We start from the raw sequence: 27,351 nt of genomic DNA, 5'->3' as shown, positions 1-27,351 counted from the left end.
TTTGTAAATCTTTCCACCTCTTTCGTCATCAATAAATCGATTCAAGATCGTCCCAGTCGTTCCATTGGCCCTCACCGAATTGCTAGGTGGCTAGACAGTTACCACGGGTCTAATTCTCACCAAGGGCGGTCGAATTGTCCCTTCCAACAGGCTGGAGCAAACCATCCCGCAAGTCAGGACATTTGCAATGGGTCGAGTTGGGCATCGCGTAGCAAGCAACGTTTGGCGATGACTGGGATCCAACGACGTTTGTGTCAGCGATTTGCACAGCCGAGTCAGTTTATGTACCGACTCACTTGTTTGCGACTGCCGTTGCTGGTGTTCAGGGACGTGAGACAAGCCCCAGCACTTCTCGACCTCCGAACAAAGCAAAACTGTACTTTCGGCAAGGCGCCTATTTACTATGCAGCTTTCGTAAATCTATGAATCGCTGTCCAGTGTGCTTGGAGTCACTCCGCGGTCCGAAAACATTTGATCAGCAGCAGTTTGCCTCAGGTCCTGAAGCAAACACAGCTTTTCAGCTTTTTTGCCTCGGAATTCGAACTGATCTTGATTACACTGACAATCTTATTGCGATGCAATACTGTGAATGCATGTTTCCAACAACCATCGACGAACGCGAAGTAAACTGATTTAATTAGCATGCGGATACATTGGTAACTTATCAATAGAATATATGATATGATATCCTACAATGATATGATATATCACGCAAGCGGTGCGGTTGGATGTAAGCCCAGCCTACCCAAAGTTCATCAGGCACCGAAGCTTATAACCGTCGGTAGGGGGTGGGGGGGGGGGAGGCATTACTCCGCGCAAAAGGCCGATTCCACCCCCGAGCGCCGGGTGCGCTGCCTCATGATGGACCAGCGTCCCCAGAGATCTACATTCCTAGCCACTCGAGCTAATTGCCAGACCTCCAAAGTGGTGACCACGTCCGTGTTGGCAACAGAAAGAGGCGTTGGAAACTCATCTGTCTTGTTTATCGGGCGTCGGCGTCGGCCATGAAAAATGAGATAAACAGACTTGCTAAACGCTCTGCTGGTAGCGCTAAGGGAATTTTGTCCTGTGATGGTGTGCTGGTTGGGTGCACGCACGGTATTAGCAGACGAAACAGATGGCCTCGGGCCCGCCACTGGAGGCGGTCGCTCGACCCCTCGTCGGGCACCACCCGTCCCATTGGCCGGGGTGGGCATAACGCAGGTCGGCCCCCTCGCCGATGACATGCACAACCGCTCAGCAGAACGCTTTGAATTATCCTTTGTCGCCTCTGGTTAACGCAAAAACATCTGCGCTTACAATTAGTTTTAAAACAGCGCCGAACGTGACAATTTTAGCCTTTTATTAACCATGTTTGCACTATGGTACGCTTTCTGGGAAACAGCGTCAAGAACAAATATATGTCAGCGGCTTCCGGTGACTTAAAGTTTCAGGATGGGCGGGGAAATATCTTCGCCCGCCCTGCCTAACAACAGGACAGGGTGGGCGACTGAGTACCCTGCCCATCCTGTGGTTTTCCCGCCCGAGATAGACTTCAGATTCGAGGGTGGTTGACCGCTTTCGAAAGCTCCGAGCATTTTCTCCATCCTTCCGACCGCTTGATAGCGATTCCGATCTCCATTGCCATTTTGACTTCACTCTGGAATTCCCGTCACGTTACCAAGGCTGCAAGGTCATCAGTCATCTGACTGTTGCTTGCGCGTTTGAATTTCCTTTGTTAGATATTTCCCAAGAGAAAAGATGGCATCTCCCTTCTTCCCTTCGGGCTCGGTATAAATCAGCGCTTGGATCCGATATTGAACTCATTGATGCCACGGCCGATGCCGACGCAAGGGCAGCCGAACTTGGCTGGCAACGAACATGGGTGCAGCAGGCCCTGAAGCCGCGGTACAGCCATGGGAGCCGCGGTACAGCCATGAGAGCCACGATGTAGCCATGAGAACCGCCCTACAGCCATGAGAGCCGCGGTGCACCCATGAAAGCCACGGTACATCCATGAGAGCCGCGATGCAGCCATGGGAGCCGCGGTACAGCCATGAGAACCACGATGTAGCCATGAGAACCACCCTAAACCCATGAGAGCCGCGGTACATCCATGAGAGCCGCGATGCAGCCATGGGAGCCGCGGTACAGCCATGAGAACCACGATGTAGCCATGAGAACCACCCTACACCCATGAGAGCCGCGGTACATCCATGAGAGCCGCGATGCAGCCATGGGAGCTGCGGTACAGCCATGAGGGCAGCGGTTAAGCTATGAGAGCCGCGGTGCAGGCGTGGGAGCCCCGGTGCAGTCAAAGGAGCCGTGGTACAGCCATGGAGACTGCGGTGCAGCTATGGAAGGCTACGAAGGTCCTTGGGAGGCTGGGTGGCGATCTAGCATTGTTGCCGGACCCCGTTTATCTGCGCGGCCTTTTCTCCGTGTATTTGCGCGGCCCTTTGCTCCGTACTCGGTACGAGCGTCGCAGTGATCTGCGGCGCCAGCACTGCGGGCAGAGCGTACCTGATGTCGTCTGTTCCGCGCGGCAGCGGTGTGATGCGGCACAGTCTAACACTCTCCATCCTATCGTCCAGCGTCGCAGCCGACGCCTCGCTCGCACGCCGGCACGGACCGTACCGGTGTTTGGATATGGGTATATCTGTGTGATCCGTGCGATATGGGTGAGTACCGGTCGGAGGTCAGGCTGTGAGTTGGTGAGCTGACCGGTCGGTCACTGACCCGATGGCCAGCCACCGTTTCTGGCATGCCATGGGCACAAAAGCGCAAGCGTCGAACCCATCATGAGACCTGGTCGCGCGCGTCCCCTGACCGTAACTGCAATTTGTACGCCGCATTCAGAGAGACATCGTGGCGGCCAACGTCAGTCTGGCCGGTTCATGTTCCATGCACCGCGAAAACAGCGAAGAACAGGTGAGAACAGATCCAACAAGGTGGTACGTACACTTCGCAGATAAAATGGCATTTGCTTCATGCGCACCCACTGTGTTGGTTTCAGATCCTTTAACACGCGCTCGGGTGGCCCGTTGAATATCACACGTTGGGTTGGGGGTCAGTTTCAGATCCCGAAAATATCAAAGACCAAGAGAGCTAGAAACACTAAATTGACCGGGTGGATTTATGTTTGTTAGCTTATTGATGTCAAAATTTGAGTCTCCTAGGTCATCACCTTTGGTTCAAATAAGGTCATACGAGGTCTAAGTCCATATCGGTGTTGGAAGTGTGTAAATATTTCCTCATCCAATTGCCTTGAACCTAGGTATCTGTTTTAACCGAAAGAACACTTTTGCCCTTAGAACGTCATGGTCACCAAAACCAACGAGACTGATTTGATTTTGGAATTTCAACAAGCGTCAATAATTATACTTGGCGGTGTGTTCCTCAACACAAATGTAGATCGGGGTCATTTTAGGTCAGTGACTGTCTTTGACCGTTACGAAATTCATGGGAGATGTCTATTGTGGTCCCTATTGTCAAGAAATTCGAAATAAGTATCAAAAACTACCTGTTAAAGCATGTTTATTAGTAAAAAGTGGGTTGGTTTTGACCTCAATTGGCCTTCATACCTGAACCAAAGTCAGTGAAATTTGACACAATCCTAACTCCATTGTCAGCTTGTCTAAAAAAACATCTCAAAAGTTTCGTCTAACACTCTGTTGCTGCATCAGATTAGACCATGTGCTAAATATTGCCTTTGCGACACTCACGGCTTAACTCTGACCTGCCATACGCCAGCGACCTCATAATGCACATTTGATTTTGGTATGCCGAAAGGTCTGCTTTTTAATTAGCTATATATATACACAGCTTGGCGCACCCACGCCACGCCATTTTTGGCCCCCAACACGAGCTGCACCAGAGACTTTGATAAGGATTTCCTTCATAGAGATCGTCCTAGTAATAATGGCGGAGCTCAGAGTACCCTTTTCTGTCATGATATTTTGCATGTGTTCCTATTTTCAATTCTTTCTGAGCTTAACCCTCACTGCCTAGCAAGTTAATCCTCGTCCCGATTTGCCGTTTTTCATGACGCGTACTGGCCGGGGGTGTTTTCAAACTAATGAAGATGACTTAGCGAAGAAACTGGCAGATTGGTCTCAATTGCGATAGGTACTAATTTGTATGTCATTAGATCAATACTTGACATTATTATGGCAGGTCAAAGGTCATATTTTCCAGAAAATCTCACTTTTTTAGCTCTACATCATACACACGAGGCTGTGCTTTGTGACGACACGAAACTTAAACAGGTGCGTTTCTCGCTCAATTCTGAGCACAATGAGGCGGATTTTAGGCCATCAGAATGATTTCGGGGGGGGGGGACTGAGCAGTGGAAAATGCCCCAACATGTTACAATTTGCCAGCAAATAGCTTTCTCCTGAATTTTGTGTACTTTCGTTATAAAAATGGGATTGGGCTGGGCTGAGTGTGGGCTGGCTGAATGGGCTGAAGCGTAAGTTGGTTTGAGGGAAGGACGCTGAACACCTCCAACTGAATAGGAAACTACATCCCTGCATTGGTGTATTTTCTATGTATTTCGAGCGTTCATTTATAACGTATGGTTCCATTCATGCAACAAAGTCGGCCCACCGCGAGCGTTGCGCGGCACCGCCGGTTGCCGCCCGCCGCCTGCGCCGGCCATAGATCGCCGCGCGGTGTTCGTCAAAACCTCCGCTGCTCCGCTAGAAACACGTTTTTAGTGTCAAAACACGTGCAATGGATGTCTAATAGGCTACTAAAATTTGGGCGCGATTACACGACATATGCGGAGAGGTGTTCTCCAAGAACCTTGAGGAGATATATTAACCCCTCCCCCTATCAGTGCGAGGTTCAACTCCACGCATGTGGCTGTCCGTGCATATCGAGCTATCCCGTTTACCAGACAGCTTGTCGTCTAACATCCTATTAGCCAGCCCGTAAGGTGCTCCATTTCTGGCCGTGCCAAGATGGGCGAGGCCAGCCACGTGGCGCGCTGGGCCGGTGGAGCACGCATGCGGCCCGCTTCCGTGTGCTGGGGGGGGGGGGGGGGGGGGCGGCTGGACCGGAGCATCATGCGTACGGTCCACTCCCGCGCCTTAAAGAAGGAGTCTGGACCCGTGCGGCGCGTGGCCCGCTCCCGTGTGCTGAGGACGGAGGCTGGGCCGGTGCGGCACGCACGCGATGCGCTCCCGTGAGCTGAGTGGCGCGCGGGAGAGCCAGAGAGCCGTCCGTGCGGTCGTCTCCCCCGGGAGGCCGCGGCCCGGGCGGCCGCCAGCTCGCCCGGGCCGCGCCGGCGCGCCGGTGGCGCCGCCCGCCGTCGCCGGCGTTGGCCAGGCCGGCCGGGAGGCTGCAGTTGGCGCCCGGTGGCCGGTGGTAGCCCGGTGAGCAGGGCAGCGGGCGCACGCACACAGACCACCCGACCCAGGACCGTGCGCTCGACGGCCGCGGCGGCCGCGCTCCCGGCCAGACGTCCAGTTCTTCTGTGAATACCGACCACGAGGCGGGTGGCATCGGTGGGCGTGAGTAAAGAGTGAACTTGATCCCGGTGGTAATTGTAGGCCCGGCACACATGGATTTGAAGCGATACCGTTTCCATCTAGGTTACAGAAACTGAAGTGCAAATTCGCTATGACGCTTACTTACATCGATTGATGTTATCATTAATCAGCTTCATGAGGTGCGTTATAAGTCAGAAGATGTGGCAACAAACAAATCACACTACGTACACAGCTGCATATCATCAAGGGCATCATATCATCTGAGTACCGGGCTCGTGGCTCTCAGTGCGTTGCAGGCCATCATTAGATGACACTACACCGTTTTGTTAATGACAACGATTCTCAGAAGGCAGGCTTGTTGCTACTAGACAGGTCCCCTTGGCATACACATAGAAGATCCACTTGCTCCGCATTGGCGTGGCTAAACACCTGCCCAGTGGAAACCTTAGCCTGCGCCGCATAACATCACGGCTTCGAGGAGCCCGCCTCATCCAGGCGTACAATGTCCTGTGGACTTCCGACGCCGGCAGATGGCGGTACTGCGGATGGACGCATCCCCACCTTGTGATTTTTGTAGTCACATACCCGCGCCATAACCCAGAGCCCTCACCCGAAATGACGCGAATATGTGTTATTGGGACATCTGGAAATGAGGAACAGAAGGAAACATCATTGTCTGAGTTGTTACTACTTTATTTGATGATATGTCCATCATATTTCTTCCAATAGTCACTCTCACATTTATCCCGTGATTTTGGTATCATAAGCTTACCATTCATAGCACCGAATCTGGAGGAAAGAGTGCCTCTTCGATAGAACATATGTTTACCCAACGCCTTTTACGTCACCAAGCGGAGGTTAACGTTTTAATGAGCATAACCATGTCGAATATTCTGGATAATGGCTGCGTCAGTACAAGTGCAAAGCACACGCCAACACAGAGCCATGGTTTTTTTTGTAAGTGGTTGGGGGAATGAGTCCACCCCACAACGCACCAACCCCCACCAATATTGTGCTTCTCAACAGACTTAGGCCACCTTACTTTGACGGGAATCTTATCCCATTTTTTTATCTTGCATCAAATAGTTTTTTCATCCAAAGCAGTAGTTAAGAATAGCAAATCGTGCCGAAAAAGATAGGGTTTATGTGCCAGAGAACTTGTCCGACCTTTATTCAAAATATTCAAGGCACCAATACTGGGGGCAGCCAGCATTTCAGAGTCCAGCTCTGTATTTTCGGGAATGAACCTCATAAAATAATCAAAAGCGACATCCGTGCGCTAAGGTGTTGTTATGAACGCTGTCGTAATGCGCACATCCATTCATTCCCCCTGGATCCACTACTGTGTTCTTGATACCATTTGTATTCATCATCAAACATTACCAAAATACGACGCGTAAAACTTACTAGACCCATTGCTCTGAGGCGTGCTGATCCTGTCTGACACTCAGGTCGGAACAAGCTGATCAGTTCCGAGGGAAAGGCGCATAAAATTGACTAGCTCCCAAATATGCAGAACGTATTTTGCTAGCTTTCCACTACGGAGGCAAGTCTACCAGCCGGGTGGCCGGCAGGGAGAGGATGGGTTGGCTCAATGGGAGAATGGAAGAATGGGAGCGGGAGAATGGGCGGGTTGTTTCTTCCCTTTTTAATTCGCAAGAAATATTGCTGACAAGCGGCTCTCGTGACCGCCAAAGACCAGGATATTTCTAATAACCTGGCACATTCGAATTGTCACAACCTGTTGCAAAAATGCTGTTAAGACATCAGATCCAATACATTGTTGCTAAAATTATTATCGCGTATGTAAAACCCATCCGCCAGCACGCTGACATATGCGGCACTCACCCTTTTGAACCCCTTTCCGGACGGAGCACAGCTCTACCCTCCTTATTATGAACCAACAGCTCTTCTGCACATCTCGGTGCTGATTTCCCACACTGTCCCTGTGATGAATCACTTCGGTTGCCCTGGGGATCATGGCGATACATCAGACCCTCCAGGTGTCCGCCTAGGAGGAAGCCGGGGAGCGCAGGCCAGAGGAGCGGGCTGGACATTTGCGAACGGTCTCACAGGAGATGACTTCCGCGAATCCGCACTACCAGCCGTGGCGGGGTCTCACAGGTCGTGTGGAGGATATGACCATTCTGCCGGAACCACCGATTGTGGAAGGCTGTGAGGGAAGGCGCTGAAGCTGAAGGAAGGGAAGGATTGGCGCTGAAGTTGCATTCATGATTTTTGTAAGACGTTCTAATACCCCGGAGTTTGTCACGTCAGTGGCACGTGTTAATTGGGGGGTAAGCGCCTTATCATTCACTCAAACTGCCTCTCCAGTTGTGGAATTTTCCTCCCCCAGCGGAAATGATGCTGGTGAGGCATTTAATTTATGTATCCGACTGGGGAGGAATTCAACTCCCGGGTGAAAAGAAAAACATGTCTGGCTGTATACGTGGCGTGGTCTAACACCACACAAACACATTCTTTTTTTGTCTGTTTCGATAGCGCGTGGTCTGGAATTTTATTCCATGTGCCTCGGATGATCCACTTGATACCATGCACTGCTCAACACGGCGCAACTAACGGCAAAAATTGTCGATTTGCGTTGATCAACGATATCCAACGTCGCGACATCAGGAACGGCGTCAGGGGCTTTGGGCTGGAGCGGAGGGGCAGGACTTTCCAGGGGTCTCCCAGACAAACGGAGGCCTGCTCACAGGACGGCTCCTGGACAAACTGAGGCCTCCTCACAGGACGGTCTCCTGGACGGACTGAGGCCTCCTCACAGGATGGTCTCCTGGACAGACTGAGGCCTCCTCACAGGACGACTCCTGGACAAACTGAGGCCTCCTCACAGGACGGTCTACTGGACAGACTGAGGCCTCCTCACAGGATGGTCTCCTGGACAGACTGAGGCCTCCTCACAGGACGGCCTCCTGGACAGTGCTGTTTTGAGGGGAGAAGCATCAAGCGCATGTTCCTTCTTATCAAATTGCTACGTGTATCATATCCCAGTGAAAAAAATGTCGACGATGAAAATATCCAGGATTTCTTCTGAATATCCAGCAAAGAATCTCGCTAGCATAAAACGGGGCGTCATGTTCCAGAAAAGGGCCCTTAATGCATGGAGGGGGGCATTAATCTAGAATGGGATGCTTTTAATTCGCGAAGGGGCCTCCAAATCTAGCCAAGGGCCTCGTTATTCGAAAAGAGAGTGTCGTGATCCGCAACCGCGGCCATCTGATGGATGGCAGGGATTTCCTATTCCAGAGTGGGCCCCTGAACATAGAGGGACCTCTTAAGCCTCCTAACGCTGAACAGGGGCCTTTTAGTTCGTAACGGAGTCGCCAAAGGCAATAACAAACATAAGATTGGGCCTAGTAATCCAGAGCATGGGATTCCTTATTCTGTGGTGGTGGTCTGGAGTTTAAGGGTGTGTCTGCGTCGAGACCGTTTTGCGCCCGCTGGGATACCTGGTCCATAAAGGTGGCCTCATGATCCAGAAAGCGGACCTTTCAATGCATGAAAGGGTCTTCTGAGCGCGAAGTATTACCCTCGGTTCAGTTATGCGGTTCTCCTTGATCCGGATTTCGGTGTAATCAACGGGAAGCGACAAGCCTTTGGTTTGGGAAGAAGGGCTTCGAAAAATTTTGAGCTGGCAAAAACATACTCTTGCCTCTCTGACTCCCTGCTGCGCCGTCCCTCTGCGACGCCACCTGCTTAATTCCATATGCCCCTTGAGCAAAAATAATTTTGAGCCACACGAGAAACGTTGAGAGATGCGTTTGTGCTCAGGCAAAACACAGGACAAATTGGAAAGATGCCGCCAAAAATAACACAAGATGACATAGCAAAAGTTGAGCCCGTCATAACAAAGGACCTACCAAAATAAATCGCAAATATGCCACAATCACACATCTTTGCGGCACATTCCAAAAACGACTAAAAAAAATCTTCCACAACGGGACCATCCACCAAAAGCTGACTGAGGCTAACAAAGAACATCGGATGATGTTTGTCACCTGGCTGAAGACCAAGGCTGAAGCCGATGCCGGGATTCTGAAACGAGACGGGCTCAGCGATGAGGGCAACTTCCACATGAATGGGGGAGCAAGCACCCAAAACTACCAGACCTGGGACTCGGAGCCACCCCACGCCATGCTGAGAACCCCCTCCTCTTACAGCCCAAAGGTGGCAGGGGGGGGGGGGGGTGCGCCATAAGTTTTAGCTGCCACCTTGGCCCCTTTTTCCTCCAGTTTGAAGGTGACTCCAGGGCCACGGTCAACAGGAAATGTTACGTCAGCACACCGGAGCACTTCTATTCATGACTGGAGCAAGACCCCGAGGGTAAAAATGGAAACTTTATGGATCCAGCATAGCTAGGGGGCTCCCCACATCAAAAACGGCCCTAGCAGGCAGGAGAACCACTTTGGAGCCCACATGATCATCCGAGAGACTGGTAACTCGTGGTCAGCCCACTCCCCGGATCGGACCACTCTAGATCTTTATGCATGGAATTCCGAAAATTCCATGTCTACAGAGAGAGCCCTCAGAGCCTTGATGACCTGAACAACGCCATCAGCCAGGAAGCGCTCAAAATTACACCTGATGCGTGCGCCAAGAATGTCGATGATGTGCAAAGCGCGCTGACCTTTACCTCCATTTGGACCACGTGCAAAAAGAGAACGTAAATGGAGACAAGATGTTTGTCATGCATGAGACAAACTTAACGGTTGCGCAAATCTTTCACATAGATACCCTTTGTCTATGCATCTTGTCATTTCTGTTTTGCTATGGACAGATAAAATCGGAATGTATTTGTCTTTTCACCATGCATTTAAGCCAGCCCGGTAAACATCAATGCCTAAGCGACTCAAAGCAACCATATGCAGTGAGCCAGAAAAGGAAGGCCGAAAGCACCAATAAGTCATAAGCGTGGAAATTCGTCCCTCAGAACCGGTCAGTAGATGTACGCTGCCCGAATTTTTCATTGTGTATCATGAATCGACCAAGTACGCCACTGACCATTACTGAGGAAAATACAGTTGGTTTTCTGGTTTGAAAACATGCTGGCAAAAAGACTAAAAATGTGTTTTTGACAAAGTCTAAGTGGAAATTTAAATGACTTGGGGTTTTCGGGGAGGGAATTTGCTCATTTTGTCCCTCCTTGGATCTTACCCTGCTGACATCAAATGTTTACCACAAAAATGCACAATATTTTTGAAACTTTCGTCACCTTAAATATTTCGGTGGAGCAGCTGATGACGTGAAATATGGAAGGTATCTGTGAAAAGGGCGGTGAGAATGGAAAAGCCCCGTCTTAACATAGCGCCTCAAATGGTGCAAAAAAAAACAACTGCAAACCTGAGAAGGAAAGTCGGATTCTGTGTACTCCCGCAGGCAAACGGCGGCTACCGCACTTAACAGCACGAATGCAATATCGATTGGCCGGTATTCACATTGCCTCGGTGCTATCGAAAAACATAGCACTAAGCAATGCGATTAACAACAACTTAGTTCGAAGCTGCGCATTTGTGTTCTTGGTGAAAGTGAAAGTGCGGCTGACAACGTCATCTTCATGGTGTTCGTGCGTGACAACGTTATCTTCATGGTCCTCGTGCGTGACAACGTTACCTGCGAGGAGTCTCGTGGGTAGCTAGGCGTTTGCTGACACCGCAGGCAGGATGCGCGAGAGCTCGTCACGCCGTGTTTGCATGCGCTCGCCACGTGGCCAGCCGCCAGCGGTTCATGATTAGACTCGTTGCGGAAGACGGATGTGGTCGATGAGACAAACGGCGCAGTCCAAGGGCGTTCTCATTGACGCTCAGCATCGGGTCGTCCAACAGCCGACTCTCAAAGTGTCCATGGCGCCTTGTCAAATGAATGCTGGTATACATTTCACCGGACGTAAATTCGTCCCTCTCACTCCGTGGTTGTCGCGCATGCCATTCCCCCCTAAAGCTATGGCAAATGGATATGACGATGGACAACGATGACATTACCATTTTTGGTATTGGAACTGCGAAGCTACAACATGCTTCGCTTCATCCATCAGTTGCTGTCGGACGTTCTACGCTCCTTTATGTGCTTCACAGTAATTCCGAAGCGAGCGGCCCAGTGGTGTGACACTTTTCCGCGCCCCTCTACCCATGTTCAAGGCTGCTCTTGTACCTCGTGTCAACCCATGCCGGACCAAAATTATGTTATTAAATTAAATGTCACCACATAATTTTTGCCGCATATCTTCGAGATCTACTTCATGCTTCTTCGTAAACCGTAGCTGGCTTAATAGTTCTGGTGTGTGCTATTATGTCATGATGACCTATTTAAGAGGCCTGGTTATCCCAGGTTAATGCAACAAATGCACCATTTGCAATCAAGTTGGCTTTCCAATTTTCAGTCATGTTTTTCATGCTGAATTGGGGCTTCAAATTCCTGAACAGTCACAGTTTTCTCATAATAGGTTTACTTCATCTATTTCATTCCAGCACCTGTCAAAAAGAACACTCCACCATCAAACGTATAAGCCTCTCGTGGTGTTTGGATCCACTTCATGCTCACACAGATTAACTCGATACTTTGGTTTGCGGTTAAATCGCTCGGTGCATTGTAGGTTTGCAAGAACTTAATTTAATTTGTAGGCCAGCTTAGGCTATTCCAATTCAATGTACAAATTTATGACCACGTGCTCCAGACATCATATTTAGGGCGTGTCTTTCATCCACTTACATAAATTGACCGATATGTGGTGTGCAACCATGTGTTCCACCAAAGGCCGAAGCCGTGCTCATCCTTTTTATTTGGCATAATTTTAGATATTTATAATGTATGTATATTTCGTGGCCCCCGCACATTTGTATATCTCACCTATGACGTAACATGGAGCAAGTACGCGCATGTAAGCGCAGTTGAGGACGAAGTCATCCAAACTTTCAATTTGGACTGTCCTAAGGTGCCATTGACAGCGCAGTCACTATGACTACCGCACTGTCAATAGCAAGTCTACAGACTTGGGCAAGATAATTACGATAGCAGCTTAATCTTTTTCGACCAGTTTGCGTTATTTTCCCCGCTGCTCCGTTTCCTACTAGGCGGCTCGACTGCTGGCTTTTCACAGGGATAGCCTCTTCCCTGTCAACTATCTCTTCATAGCGCTGAAAAGATCCCAGGATTGATCTGCATGAACAGCTTTTGGGTTCAATACGCCTACTAAGCAGAAGTTGTCGTATGTGCCCAGAAACCACCACTCCAAATAGGCCGATTCAGCTCATCGGACAAGTTTGCACACGGTCATACAGTAATATTGTATGTCATACAGATCCCCGGCACGGCTGCTCTGGCCCGGACTGCCATCTTTGCTCAGTTTCCGTCCGGACAATACAGCACCCTGGGACATCCCACACCCTGGAAATCCTTACAAATCCAGTACGGTGGTTTGCGAGCGTAGCATTACTCCCCCCTCGCCATCTAGTGCGTCTGCTCTCAGGCCACACCAAATTAAAAGAGAGACAATTAGAACAATGACGTTCAATGTTTTTGTGTGTCTAGAACCCGTTATGCTCTTGGTGGTCTGACAGGCCCTTAAGGCATTTTTAGTTTTACGAAACCCCTCACTTTACTCCTCCTCACGGAACCCTCGCGTATGTCCTGAGGCACAGGTTCCGACACGGATGATAGGTTGGGAGGTTTGTAAGTTTGACGGAAACGTTTCTATTCGTTCAACGGAAATGGTCTGGTATCAAATTCGGAAAAGTTGGGAAATTGGTCTCACTTTCCCCTTGAAAAGCCATGACCCAGAGGGATGGCCATAATCATGACCCAAAGGGCTCTGTGAAGATCCATTCCGCCTTTGGATACACCACTTACAAGTGCCAGATTTGCTGTAAAGGGAATATATATGTTCCGAGGAGTTCCAAGAGCGCTGAGTGAAAATGGCACGTTTTTTGTTTAATTATGTAATGTAATCAAAATTAGCACCTAAACAAACCCGTACTTTGCTGCCTCAGAGAGCATCTTTTGACATGCACGATGCCTTGCAGAGGTCAGCTCTGCCATTTCTTTTAGAAAGTCAAGGCATTAAGTCCATCGAATGAGTGCACATGCATGCACAGTTTGTGACTTTAATTAGGGACGATAACAACTTTGGCATATGGACATCATCCTATTGTGGTGCTTCTGAAAGATAAACGGGGCGTTCCTTGATGAATATGCCCGTGGATTGGCGCGGGCTTGGCGTTGATAGTGGGCACTTTTTGACTGGTACCGCAATGGTACCAGCTTCCAATGGATGTATCTTAGGCTAACATTTTCCGGTAACAAAGCACCAATTTTCTGGTAATTTTTGGTAGCAAAGTACCTACAGGCATTAGGAGATCCGGTGAACATTGCGTATGTGCCAGCAGCGCGAACCATGAATCTGAATTCCTGTATCTTTAATCAATTATTCTTCTTGTAGCTTTAGGAACCTGATGAGATGTTCACGCTCATTCTAAAGTACGACATCTTAGAAAAATGATCTGAATACATTCAGGATGATGTTTGGAACCAGCGTCCACATTTCACGTTATATACCCAGTGTAATGTATGTATTGTTTCAGGTGACAAACACACCGGCATGTTTACAACGCTTAAATCGGCAAGCTGTTGATCATCACTACGTCATCCGAGATGGCCGCCGACAGAGGCCAGCAGAAAGCGCTGAACGTCGAGATGGCAACGCATGACAACAGTCTACACGGAGCCAACGGTGCTCCGCAGGCGCCGAACGCGCAGGTAAACTGTCGCGGCCGACACCAGGCGCGAGAGATGGAATACTTCACGGGATGGGTAGGCCCTTTGGGTTCCCATGTGGCGTGAGGGACGGGCTGGGGTGGGAACAGGATCTTAGGTATGTTAGGGGTGCAAGGATGAGTAAGAACTTGACAAAGTATCTAGAAGTTATTTCAGGAAGGAAGAAATGCTACACAGTGCTACTGCTTGCGTTTTTGTGAGCGATAAGAACCTACACTCAAACTACTTTGCAATAATAACGCAAATGAGTAAGCCTGGGTGTAAGCTTTCCCTGAACTTTTCCATAATTGATCCTCTCCTTAACTGGAAGGGGTCCACGCAAACCTCCCCCTCGGAGTGTCTGAGTTTTCCTCTACTGCGTGTCGTGCAATCGCACCTAAATTCAAATAGCTTATGGGACAGCCATTGCTCGTGTTTTGGCACTAAAACGCGCTCTTAGCTTTTCTGGTTTCGGAGCAGAGGCGCGTTTTGCATGGCGATCGACGGCCGGCGTGGGAGGTGGGCGGCAACGGACGATTCCACGGATCGCCTGCGGCGGAACGACGTTGTTATATTAACGGGAGTCATGCATCACACAAACGTGCTGCATAACATGTAAAAATACGCACCGTTGGACTCAGAATTGAGCAAGGAACACGCATCTTCAGGCTTGTGTCACTGCAAGCAATATATTGCTCATATAAATATGTAAAGCTAAAAATGTTCGAGTTACGAGAACATTTGACCTTTGACCTGGCATAATGGGGTCAGTTTTTGACTTAGCAGCATACACATAGTTGCAAACCGTGAGATCTTGTTGAGATTGATCCAATAGCATTTCCATCTATTTTTATTACCTTCGTAACGGCAGGGGTCACATCGATTCTTCATATCAGTTCGCGTTATGGACAAAACAACGGGGAATCAGGGTATGGTTAAGGGATTAAGTGCTGCAAAATGCAAACGTTTGACTAACGGTTGGGCAAAATTGATTAGGAAAGGGTAGTGGGTGGGTATGTGGGCACATCCTAATGGCTGTCCGGTGGATTGGATAAATAAAACTTTACCCTTGAAGGCCTCTAGTGAGAGAGGCCGGCGAGGCTACAGCAGACATCACCACACGTTGTTGGCTTTGTACGTTTAAGTATTTCATGTACCCATAAGCGTTGTGGGTGTACGTGTTTCCCTTAAAACTTGCATTATTTCTGGGTCATATGCGAGTAACTAAGCCGTTGATATGCCATTCCCAAAGCATCGGAAATGTCATGCTTTGCATGTAAAATTGCGAACTAGGCTAACTACCATAAACGGTAATAACAACGCGGTTCGTGGACCATAGCTGACTCCGGAGAAATAATTTGACATGTAGGCTAGGAATGTGCCATCAATCCTATGCCATCCCAGATAAAATCTTTAGCTGCCAGAGCCGTAGCAGGAGGCCCGCCTCGGGACATACATCCCCTCGTCGGGCGCGGTGTGAGCGAGCTCGGCGTCCCCTGCATGCTCCACCTCACACCCACATCTGCCCCGGGGTGGGGCGAACTGTCGTCCTGTGGTCCACCGTGCTGCTGATGGCCGGCACGCATGCCTGCTCCAGGTGATAGCGCTGAAGTCGGACGAGCCGGACCGCGAGACGTGGTCGGGAAAGCTGGACTTTGTCCTCTCGGTGGTCGGCTACGCTATCGGCCTCGGCAACGTCTGGAGGTTCCCCTACCTCTGCTACAAGAATGGTGGAGGTGAGGTTCGAGACTGATGTCCGCCATCTGCTAGGACGATGGCCAATCTGATCTGTGTGCGTTGACAGCGATGGCTTGCGATAAATCGTGCGCTATATTTCACAATTGGTGTGCATGAAGGGCGTGGTTTGGCAAAGCCAGTTGGAAAGGGGGACGGGGGACTGAACAGCAAAAATGACTTGACCTTTTCTGAAAAAGCCGAAAGCGTGCTTCTCTTTAATTTAGCCTATTCATTTTTGGTTGTAGAGTGCACTGTTGTTTGCCGCTGTGGCCAAAGTTTTGGAGGTTCTGGCATCCTGCGATGAAAAAGAAATCCAAGCCCCTGGTCTGCGTGCCTGTGTGAAGGAGGACTAGCGCATAGTCAGTGTAGATGCCACACGCGGCTGGCCGGCGCGACGAAGCCGCCATGGGACCCGCCGTTCCGCTGGCGGGCTGGCACGCAAATGGTAGATAAACACTGACATGCATGCCATGAATCATGTTGCAAATCCAACAGCCAGCAAGGTATTTGTTGTCTTGCGCTTGTGGGATAGCGCCAAAAAGATGTGTTGTCTCGCGCCTGTGGGATGGCGCGAAAAAAACTATGTGTTGTCTCGCGCTAGTGGGAAGGCGCCAAAAACTAGTAAGTGAGATCTAACCAAGTACGCAACGGCGATCTTAAGACCATCGTGCTCAGGTTACGCGGCAAAAATAATTTTGGGTCTATAGTGGTGCTGAATTGTAGAACATGCATCCAAGAAAAGTGCCTTGCCCACGACCGACCCCCACATCTTGCTGCTTCCCGCCCTGCATTTTTCGAGCCACCGTGTTGGATAAGTCAACCTGATCTCGGCGAATCATCGGAGCTGACCACCGCTGTGGAGCTGGTGTGGTTCGGAGCGGCGCTCTTGTACAGGTGTGCCCGCCTGCCACCACCCTCTACCTGCTGAGATGGGCTGAGCTCAGGCGTGTGCTGCAGGCGCCTTCCTGATCCCGTACCTGCTGACGGTGGCCACGTGCGGCGTGCCCATGTTCCTGCTGGAGGTGTCGCTCGGCCAGTACCTGTCCATCGGAGGACTCGGCGTCTGGAAGATCAGTCCGGCCTTCAAGGGTATGTACTTGAAATTGCAGACTATGCACGGATTTGCACTATCAGCAATGTGTAGCATTAGCACAGATGAAATGACTAAACTCACGGCTCAGTGCACCCCGACGGCTGCCCTGGACGCGATATTTCGAAATGCAGTGGTTTCTATCCACGACGATGAACATCTTGCGAATTTGCATGTGGCCGTAATGCGCACGCATGCAAAACTGACATGGAATAATGTTTCTGTTGTGATCCACTTACCGTTTGCGTAACATCGTTCGACCTGGATGACAAAATAGAATGGCATGCGTCACATCGTAGCGCGACTAGATTTCCGTAGTAACTCAGAGCACATAATGCTTACAAACACAGCTTCTGAGTGCAAAACCAGCAACACTCCAACTTCTTCAAACTTTTGACCATCTGTGAGGAGCCAACGAGTAGTATGGAGAGATGCTGATCCATTCCACCTCAACGAATTCTCAGTGCATTACCGCATTGCCGTTACTGCGGAGGCACCTTCTTTTCCGTTATCTTCACCTCCCCTCGCAACGCTCCTGTATCTCTCACGGAACGGGCGGAGCGGACGGCAGCAGCTGCGGCGTCTCCGCCATTCCGCCGTCTAACCCGTCCCCGTCACCTCCCGTCAGCCGCCGGCCAATCTAACGCCAAACTATGCCAACGGCTCGCAAGCCGCCAGCCGTAGCCGCCAGCCGAAAATTGTCCCTGCTCTCGGCGGCGCCTACTCCGGCGCGTCGGTGTCAGCGACGGCCCGGTTGTCCGCGCCAATATGACCGCTCCAGCGGACGCGAGGCGGCCCTGGTGCGCCAATATTGCCAAACATCGCCGCCTCGTAACGGGCGTCGCGCCGCGATGAAGGCGTCTGCCGGCCGCTGCCGCTGCCGGAGCTGGAAAATAGTTTCGGGTGGCGCGTGTGGGGGCCGTTCGTTGCTGAAAGGATTATACTGGGACGTCGTGGTGCTAAAAGGAGTGGGCGACAAAAGGGTCACAGAAGCGTGTCATTGAAGCCCTTTTACGGCAAAATCAGCCGGCGCTAAAAAGCCAAGTACGATCATCTGTAACCTTGGAATTATTCCGAACTACGGCTGCGTAAAATGTAAGGAAGAGAAGGAAAAGGATCCGCTTTGTACATGTTCATATTGACAGTGTGGTGGAATAAGTGACTATATGCTGTTTTGGGCGCTTTAGATAAAAACATCCACACATTTGTATGATGCGGTTATTTTGCTCTTTTCCTTCACATTTGGGTGCGCTTTTTGTTGGAGACTGTATGCATAATAACCCAACATTCAACGTCCTGTTGAAACAAATCGCTGCACCATATGTGCAAGGTCATGGGCTTGCAATGGCAGAGGACTTCGAAAATTCAGGGCCATCCTAGTATATGGTTGAACCGCTCTGCTCATTAAACGGTGTAAAGCGTGCAGAAAATGCTTTGCTGGCCTCGCGTTGCTGTAAATCCCATAACGAACTCGAATTTCACAAACATTGGGGGCTCAGCGTCCGGTCTGGAGCCGGGTAGCGTAAAAACGCTTAGAGAAGTGAAATTATTCACCGGCTAATGGCGTTGATTATCATTAGCGTTAGATCATAAATACCATCTCTCAATTGAATGAACTGAACGGTGATTGCATCCAACGCCGATAACTTAGACAGTCCTCGTAATAATTTTCTCAACTTCAGCCCCTCTGCTTGCACCGACTGGCCCGGACTGGTGACATCCGTCCGTCACTCTTTTTACATTCTAATATATTTCAACCACTGATGGCTGCTTTGCTCCACTCCATGCAACGAGAGCAATTAAAAAGATACTGTCCACGTTGACTTGATTGTCTTTAAAGTAACGGAACTATTTAGCTGTTGTCAATGGCTGCTTCTACTCCACGGAACTCTGTAGTTTTTTTTATTACGAAATGCTTCCCCATATTCTATTGCATGAAAAGAGTCAAATTCGCTTTTTAAGTTTTCCAACACATGTAGAAAAACAACCTACATCCCGGTGCAGCGGCATCTGAGCGACACGAGACTAACACCATATATTGGGGTGGCGCTAAGACAGTGGCGTAAGTAGAGAAGTGGGCCACTGTGCGCACCCAGCCACGCACACTGGAGTACAGCCACTGAACCAACCGCTTTGGGACGGCGTTTGGGATCTATGTCAGGTTCTGGTAACCAAAGCATTCCTGAATCCTGGAAACATTTCATCATCCACCTGATCCGTAAATCTTATGTCCCCGTAGACCCATTTCATTTCCGGCCTGTCTCCATCATCCACGTCAGTCACCAAACGGCTGGCAGAACGGGTGGCACAGAAGCAGCTAACTACATCTGTCGTAACCATCTACACCATCTATCATCCTTTACCTAGCACGACTTCCCTACACCATCACTCCACGAAAACTGCCCTGAAATCCGTCACCGACTGCATCTTCAGCCACCAATAGCGGGGCAATCATGTCTATCATAGCAGTCACTGCTATGCTTAAACGGTCTGACAAATGTGTTGACGCCATTAAATTTAGGGACAGACGCGGAGCGTCACAGTACCAGGCATAGTGACCTCAAAACCCCAGGACAACGCCGTGGACGTGTCCAGGGTCGCTCTTCATGCTCTTGTTTTCAGCGTCTCGTGAACAGCGTGGTGCTTTTTTATGTGACGCGATGTCGTGCAGCACTCCAATGACACACACATAGCCTATCACCAGAAGAAAGAGTTTTCTCACAGCGCTTATCTCCCGTGCCGATAATGTTCCCTGTTCTCTGGACATATGGCATGTCGCGAATACCCTCAAGGTCAACGCAGCAAAAAACATAGCTCACCTTTTTGCAAGTCGTCAAAATCTGCGCAAATTTACAGCTTCTCAAGTCACCTTTCGTGACTACAACTTTCGTACTCTGCAGTGAGTTAAGAATATGGGTATGACTGTTGACCAAACCTTTTCGTGGGCGTGCACGTGTCATACGCCAGTCGCTGCCGCACAGGCATCTTCGTCGGTCTAACCCACATCCCACACCTTGCATTAAATGACATCATCACATCTGGTCACGGCTCTCGTTCTCCCGCATGTCAGATGCTGCATTTTGATTCATGGTGACAGTGCCAAAACAACTTTTCCTCAAAAATACTCCCTCAAAAATTAAGAAATCGGTGCTCGGACTACCTTTGGGCGTCGAAAGTTTGAATATGTGTCTGACCTGCGAAGAGACTCTGGTATGGATAGCCATGTCACAACTAGCGGACTCTTGCACACTGCGCCTAACGCATGAGGTGATAGTGCACGGTGAGCCAGACTCACTCGCGCCCATCTTCTGAGCAAATACATTTGACGCGGGCGAGGAGTACGCGGCAGGGTAGTTTGCTTTACGTGCCCCCTCGAGGACCGAGGCTGGGATGCAGCGTTTCTCGGCCAGAGTGCCGAACTTGTGCTCTGTCTAAACTCTCAGGGCTGGCTACCGCCGCCATCCGCGGCGTTAAAGCCACTATTGAAATCGATAAGAGAGCCCACTTTTCCATTGGTACGCCTTTTAATGTGGCAAATGACTGCATAATTTAATGCAAATTTCACTTACTTAATACACGTGACTTCTCATTCATGCTACCGGTTCCTCATGGTATAGAACGTTCTTATGACAACAGAGTCGTCTGCCCAGAGTTCGCAGTGGTCCGGCTGATGCCAGCTGTGTAGCAAGATAGTGTGACTCACTGTTAGGTACTTCTCATTGCCGCAAAGGTGGCGTTGGTTTAGTTATGTTCGCGGAGTTGGACGAACAGTCCGTGTTCGTATGTTTGGCCTTGTCCTCGCTCTGCTCTTGTATATTCTTCCCATAACATGCATCTTCTTTACGTACATTGGCATTGTGGGTCACGGCGAAATTATCAGTTTGATATGTTTAAACCCCTATATACGTCATGTCTAGTATTTGCCCTGATGTCTCGTGCTAGAGACGTGGAATCAACGTCAAATACGCTTTTCGGTGGGACCTCGCTCTCCCACTCCGTCCATGGTGCCGTGCTGATGTACATTGGAAAGCTGATGCTTTCATTGTCATAATCAAACACACATTCTTGGCGTCCTGCGATGCAGGATCAGAAGATATAATGTAGCCCGCGCACATGCAGTCAGCAGTTTTGGCTGTGTGCTGTGTACACTCATAGCTGTTTTTCGCTTTTACAGGCGTTGGGTTCGGAGCAGTGATCCAGTGCATCTGGCTGAATATCTACTACATTGTGGTGCTGTCATGGGCGCTCTTCTACTTTTTTCTCTTCCTTGCGAGCCGGTAAGCATCACTAGTGTTTCGTTTTACAATATTCGGTGTCAGACAGCGGTCTCTTCATCTTCACGAGGTACAACTCGATTGTCCTCTTAGCTCACCGTCATCCTACGGGGAGCGGTCTCATGAGCCCCACTAGGGTATCTGCCTGAAATTTATGCGTGCATTTCTGCATTTCTGTGCACCGTTTCTATGCATTTCGAGCGCAGTCTTGAAATTGCGGCTAGATGAGATACTTATGTTACGTATGTTGTGAAAATTTGATACTTCTGCCCTTAACGTTGTAGCTAGGATTTATCACATGTGTCTTGAGGTCATGCCAGATAAATTTGCTCGAAGGTGACAGTTAACGTTTATTTCTCACAGGCAATGCACTCGGAGGACATTCTTGGGCTGTTTTCCTTAGTTTAACACTGGAGTGCATGAACGTCGTAATGACTGCTTTTGCAGGGTCAGATCATCTAATGTAAAACTGCTAAACTTTGGTATTTGTGACAAGATCTGACCTTTTGAAGGTTACATGGTCTAAAACATTAGATGCACTTATTTTACAGCTCTCCATGGACAATGCTTGTTTAGTTTTTTATATAGGCTGACTGTCCAATGCAACAACGGCCTCCACTTATTTGACTTCACAGGATACATTACACGTCCCGCCTATCAATATTCACTGGTGCCCGTCTAATAAAGTTCCTACAACGGATGTTTAATGATATTTTTACATTGTAGCACGTTTCGGTTTTGAGATGACAGGAGGAGCCTGTGAAGTGCTAAGATTAACTTCTACGACCTGCTGTGACCTGTTGAAGCAGCATTGATCATTGTTCAGTGACACCTGTCTTGTACCGTTTGGGGAACCTTCCAATGCTGCTTTATTAGTGTCTCTGACTTGCTTAGCTTTTTAAGATCCTTAGGAAGTGTCATTAAGCGCCCTCTGAGGAGAGGGTGAAATACGTCCGTAGGACAAGGGTTAGGGACGGCTAGGGGCTTGGAGTCCCTCTGATCCTCTACACAAAGATGGCGGTTAAAAGCACGAGCTGAGACGGGTCAGGCTACCTGTGCTTTCGCCGACTGCCTGACCCATGGTCTGTCATTGCCCGCCTGTTGGACAGCGCTGCCCTGGGGCGAATGCGACAACTGGTGGAACTCGGCCACGTGCGTCAGCCCATACGAACGTGACAAGCTCGACTGCTGGACCGAGAGCTTGAGCAATTTCAGCAGCAGGACCTACTGTCAGCTGGAGAACTATGTCGTCAATGAGAAGGACATGACGGACCCCGTGCGGGAGTTCTGGGAGTAAGTCATGTCCGCCTTTTTGTCTGGCCGGTACTCGCGGTTCCGACTGACACCATCAGCTACCCCTTCGTTGACGTTTGCTGCTCCTGATACCGTGAGTGCCCAGCGGGCCATAGGCGCGTACCGCGTGCGGAGTCACACGGTGACCTGTCGGACTGTAGGCTGGACGGAGGCGGGCGTACAAAGGATAGCCCCCCGCCGGCTGGCCGGCGCGCAGCCGCCCCGGGAACTCGTCCAGACGCCCGGGATGCACTGTCCGCGTCAAATGGATGCGAGAATAGTCTGTACAGTGACCGCGCATATGTTCCTACGGTGGCGCATTTGGTGGAGAGCGGCTAACTTTCCCCGTTCGTAGGGGACAGATGACTGTAAGTGTAACCGGTGCTACTCAAGGGACGGTTCATGTGTATGCTTTCGGTGTGGAAAGCTGCTAATTTGTTCAGACTGCGCACAATATGGATATACGATGCCTACGTTTGGTGCACGCCTCCCACGGCTGTACCAGTCATACTAGTACACGAACCTTGGCGCATAATCGAAGTAATTAAAACGAAATATGCGATTAGCGATGCAACACATTTTTACAGTACTAACCGCCGTTGAAATTAACAGTTTACCTTCAGAGGCGGTTTCTTGCGAAAATAGCAAAAGCTAGCGCAAGCTGATAAGTACACTCTGAGCAACAGGAACCCCGCGCTCGTAGACGTCTACCTCTGCGCGCCTCTGGAAGGTCATCGCCCGTTACCCCCAGGCGCCGTGCGCTCGGCATTTCGAGCGGCATCGAAGGACATGGGCTCGGTGCGCTGGGAGCTGGTGGGCACGCTCGCCCTGGCCTGGGTCCTCTGCTACTTCTGCATCTGGAAGGGTGTCAAGTACACTGGAAAGGTACAGGATGGTCTGTGGTGTCCTCGCAAACTGTCGTATGTGGTTCGAAGCGTACCTTCCGATCAGTTTCGTTGAAATGTCTGAGTTTGGAGCGATAGTCTTCAGCTACGCATTGCGATCTAGTTAAACATGCCCCAGTCCTAAATATGCCAGATGTTGTCTTCCAAACTATGCTTGGTTTCTGAAAGTTTTATTTTTATTTTCATGTTAATGTTGCTATATTTTGTATCGCTTAGTGGTAGTCTATGAGAGGAGCTTGTTACAAGCTGTGAGGTCTATAGTTTGAATTGAGTTTATATTACAAAATAGCAGTATGCAAGTATTGGTTTGTACATCATGGCAGTCAATGCATGACATGTGCTTAGTGTTTCATGGTAATGCATGTACCCACAATGTCTTCTTCGTAGCCTAGAAGAAAGATGTTGGACCCGTAGTGTAGCAGCGATGGGTACGAGTCCCAGAGCGGGCGCTTTGTTTGGCCCAACTGAAATGGAAAGGTCAGCTGACAACTGGCCAACGAGGGTCAATCCGAACCCAGGTCAGGGGCGGCCGTGCCACAGGATTATGTGGCACGGGAGACCCTCCGCACTCACGTTTGTCAAAAGGGCGGAAACAAAATCAACCGTTGAACTGGGCGGCATGAACTGGGTGGTGGGTTGAGGGTACATGCATTAAGCTATGCCTAGCAGATACTCTGGGCCCAAAGCCGCACATGTAAACCGTTTGTAAGATTACTACATGGAACAATGTATTTAATAATGCCAAGTCCACTGGAGTGACATAACATGAGTGGGGAAAAAGCCAGACCATTTGATTGCTCGTGTTCATAATGTCATCATATTCGAATGCATACATCATAGTGCACACGTGGAGACAGGTGTGACATTCGCCGTGAACCAATAGAAGTGTAGATGTATTTGAGTCTATCAGAGGGCACATTATGTTGACAACGGGCTGCTTCAGTTTTCATCGGGGTTGCGTGCTGAACACCGCATGCCAGCCGTGTCGGGAATGACGCCATACACGGTAGCGGAATAGATAAGTTCACATTTAAAGGCATTGGTTAAAGTTGACAGACCGAACTGCGTCATTATTATATGTAAACTGCTTCATTATTATATAGTGATACCTGTTCACAAAGTGTTAGTCTACCACATAGACAGTATGTTTAATTATCAGTGAAAGTCTTATCACACCAGTTCTGACCATCAACAACCAGGTCCTGCCTGTAGTGAAGAAAAGTGACTGATATGAGCTCACAGTAGAATGAGAAATTCTGGCTCCATTCAGATAACACTGCATGCAGCGTCATAAGGGTTTTTAAAAGAGGACACAAACAATATGTCACATTTCTAATATCTTCAAATCAGGCTCCAACTTAATCATAGCTTTCCAGTGATAGATTATTTCAGCTGGCAACCATTCATTTCAGAAGAGCTTTCAAGCTTTAATCTCTTAGAATCATACCAAGAGATGTCTGATCTAACAGAAAGGTCGAACCCTTACTTAAAACCTACGCGTTTGAAATTTTCTGGGTGTAAGCAGACTTTACCAACGGAGCAACCTCATAAGGGATTTTCTCCGACGATTCTTTTTAAACAAATAACTCAGTTACAATGTCATATTCGTGCTGCAGCCAATACAGTGAGCATAACTTGCCCCATCATTTGTTGCCTACCGGAATTCAATTTGCCTTCGAATAACGCAACATAGCACATTATGTAGCAGCTTGGTTGTGTGCCAGCGGATCACCACGCCGTGTTGTCAACAGGTGTTGTACTTCACGTCACTCTTTCCGTACGTGTTGATGACCATTCTGCTGGTTCGCGGCGTCACTCTTCCGGGAGCCATCGAGGGCATCAAGTTCTACATCCTTCCGGACATCAGTAAGCTGACGGAGGTCAAGGTGAGTGGTGAGCGGCGCATGGAAAATCTCAGCTCGCAAACATTACGTTACACAAAACGTGAGCTCTATTACTTGATACACGTAATGTAGCTTCTCAAAAGTCTAGAACTGCTTCTGAGCAATGTGATGTGATGTTGTATGTGATCTTTCATCTGATGGCACACACTTTTGACGTGGTTTCATGCTGCCCTGCATATCATATGATGTCAAATTGTCCCTCTTTACGCAAGCATTTGCATACAGGAACCCAAGTGCCGAAATGCACAAAATCTGTAACAAACAGGAGCGTGACAGTATGGCCGACAATTTGTCCGGAAGTTTTTCTTTGTGCTATCATTCATGCATCAATTTACTTACATCACGTTTGCGTAACGCTATGAGTTGGCCCCATTGAGCCAAATTTACGAACGTAAGATGACGAACAAGTATATGGTGATGAGACGAAAACGCTTCCAAAGCAACATTGCCGACTTTTTTTGGTGAACCTGACTACAAACGAGGCCTTTTGCTCATATTTATCTAATTTACATGCATTCCTGATCTGGTGTCCAATGAGGTACCTCTAGAACTGTTAGCATGAATTATTGGTTCGAAGGAAGTCTGAATCAGGGGTGGATCTAGGATTTCGTCAAGGGGCGAGGCACGAGACATTGTTTGGCTCCTTTGAGTTTGGGACCACCTCCCAAAAAATATGCTTGCATTTCGGCCATTGCATTTTAAAATAAGTCATATGTAATATATATATATATATATATATATATATATTTATGTTTGTGCATATTTGCTTCTCCATTTATCTAATACATACGGAAATCCGTCTTATTATGCGCAATCATATAAAGCAAAGACGTGCTACGCATGCATTCATGTAGAGTACACATAAGTGACTCTCGTCAACAAGTATACGGCCCCCAGAGCAAGCAAAAAGAATACAAGACCAACGTGATGGGCCCTTAAACGGTTGGTTGTGTCCCGGCGCGCTGACATATAAGACCACAGCCATAGCACAGGACCCTCCGGGCAAAGGGGAATTATCCAAGACCATGAATTAATACCCCTGTGCGATTAAGAGTGTACGGGCAGGTCAGCGACACGAGCCTCGATGGGCGTAGAGTCCTCCGCAAACGAACCAAAGAAAGAGAGCCCTCGATCAAAGTAGAGGGCCCCTGAGCATCGAGTGTCTCCGTGCCTTATCTTATAAGAGTTCTAGCAACAGCACAAGGCCCTCCAGCAAGTGGAAAAAGCCCGAGACTTACATGAAGGGTGTCTGGGCAACTCAGTGTACCCCGGCATATGGGACCCCGGAAAAAGTCTATAGAGCCTTCCGGGCGAATGGGAAGAATCCTTGGAGGAAAACCCGATCAATCAACAGTGCTCAGGCATGGAGGCAGATAGCGTCCCAATAACGCCTTGAACCCTACGAGAAAATACAAAGGAATCAAGGACACGTGGAAAGCTCATTAGCGATCAGATTGATCCGGCAAGTGGACATATAGGGCCAGGCACCCAACAACGCAATGCCTCTAAACAGCGTAGTGAGCCCAAAATTTCCCCCAAGCAACACTTTCTCAACCAACGGAGAATGAGTTTCGTTTGCTGATGAACTCTTTGTTATGAACTTATTTTTGCTAACAATGGTTCTCGGTCGTCTATAGGCCCAAAATCGTCCAATTGTGGTGTGTTCTTTTTGTGGTAAGAAATCTGCGTCCGTCCGGCCGGTTATGGGCCCATTCGGAGCCTATAGGTACGCTCGGCATGGTCCAGGGGGATGGTCCCGTGCCCCCACCCTCTGCATCCGCCACCGGCCCGAACAGTTGAATAGATGGGGCTCGCCAAGAACATAAGGCCATCCATTCAGATAGGAGATACTCACGACGCAATGTGTAGGGCTCTGCACAATCAAGTGCGCCCAAGCAGGTTAACATA

General features: G+C 49.3%; 2 protein-coding genes across 2 annotated transcripts in view; one reads left to right on the top strand and one right to left on the bottom strand.

The window, feature by feature from the left end:
- Window positions 1-2,057, bottom strand: part of LOC119092343 (sodium- and chloride-dependent GABA transporter 1-like) — a 31,480-nt gene extending 29,423 nt beyond the window's left edge. The window contains exon 1 of the mRNA XM_037215307.1: window positions 1,992-2,057. Coding sequence (XP_037071202.1) covers window positions 1,992-2,057 — 66 coding nt within the window. The remainder of the gene's footprint in view (window positions 1-1,991) is intronic.
- Window positions 1-27,351, top strand: part of LOC119091422 (sodium- and chloride-dependent GABA transporter 1-like) — a 61,428-nt gene that overhangs the window by 23,983 nt on the left and 10,094 nt on the right. Inside the window, 8 exon segments of the mRNA XM_037214206.1 lie at window positions 14,069-14,243; window positions 15,838-15,976; window positions 16,935-17,066; window positions 21,242-21,340; window positions 22,451-22,634; window positions 23,386-23,419; window positions 23,421-23,519; window positions 25,291-25,425. Of these exon segments, the coding sequence (XP_037070101.1) occupies window positions 14,139-14,243; window positions 15,838-15,976; window positions 16,935-17,066; window positions 21,242-21,340; window positions 22,451-22,634; window positions 23,386-23,419; window positions 23,421-23,519; window positions 25,291-25,425 (927 nt within the window). The 5' untranslated portion in view covers window positions 14,069-14,138.

The sequence above is a fragment of the Pollicipes pollicipes genome, unplaced genomic scaffold (assembly GCF_011947565.3).
Source record: "Pollicipes pollicipes isolate AB1234 unplaced genomic scaffold, Ppol_2.1 Scaffold_3447;HRSCAF=4054_pilon_pilon_pilon, whole genome shotgun sequence".
In the NCBI taxonomy this organism is placed as follows: Eukaryota; Metazoa; Arthropoda; class Thecostraca; order Pollicipedomorpha; family Pollicipedidae; genus Pollicipes; species Pollicipes pollicipes.
Note: the sequence above shows the minus strand (reverse complement) of the source record. Positions and strands in the feature narration are given on the sequence as shown.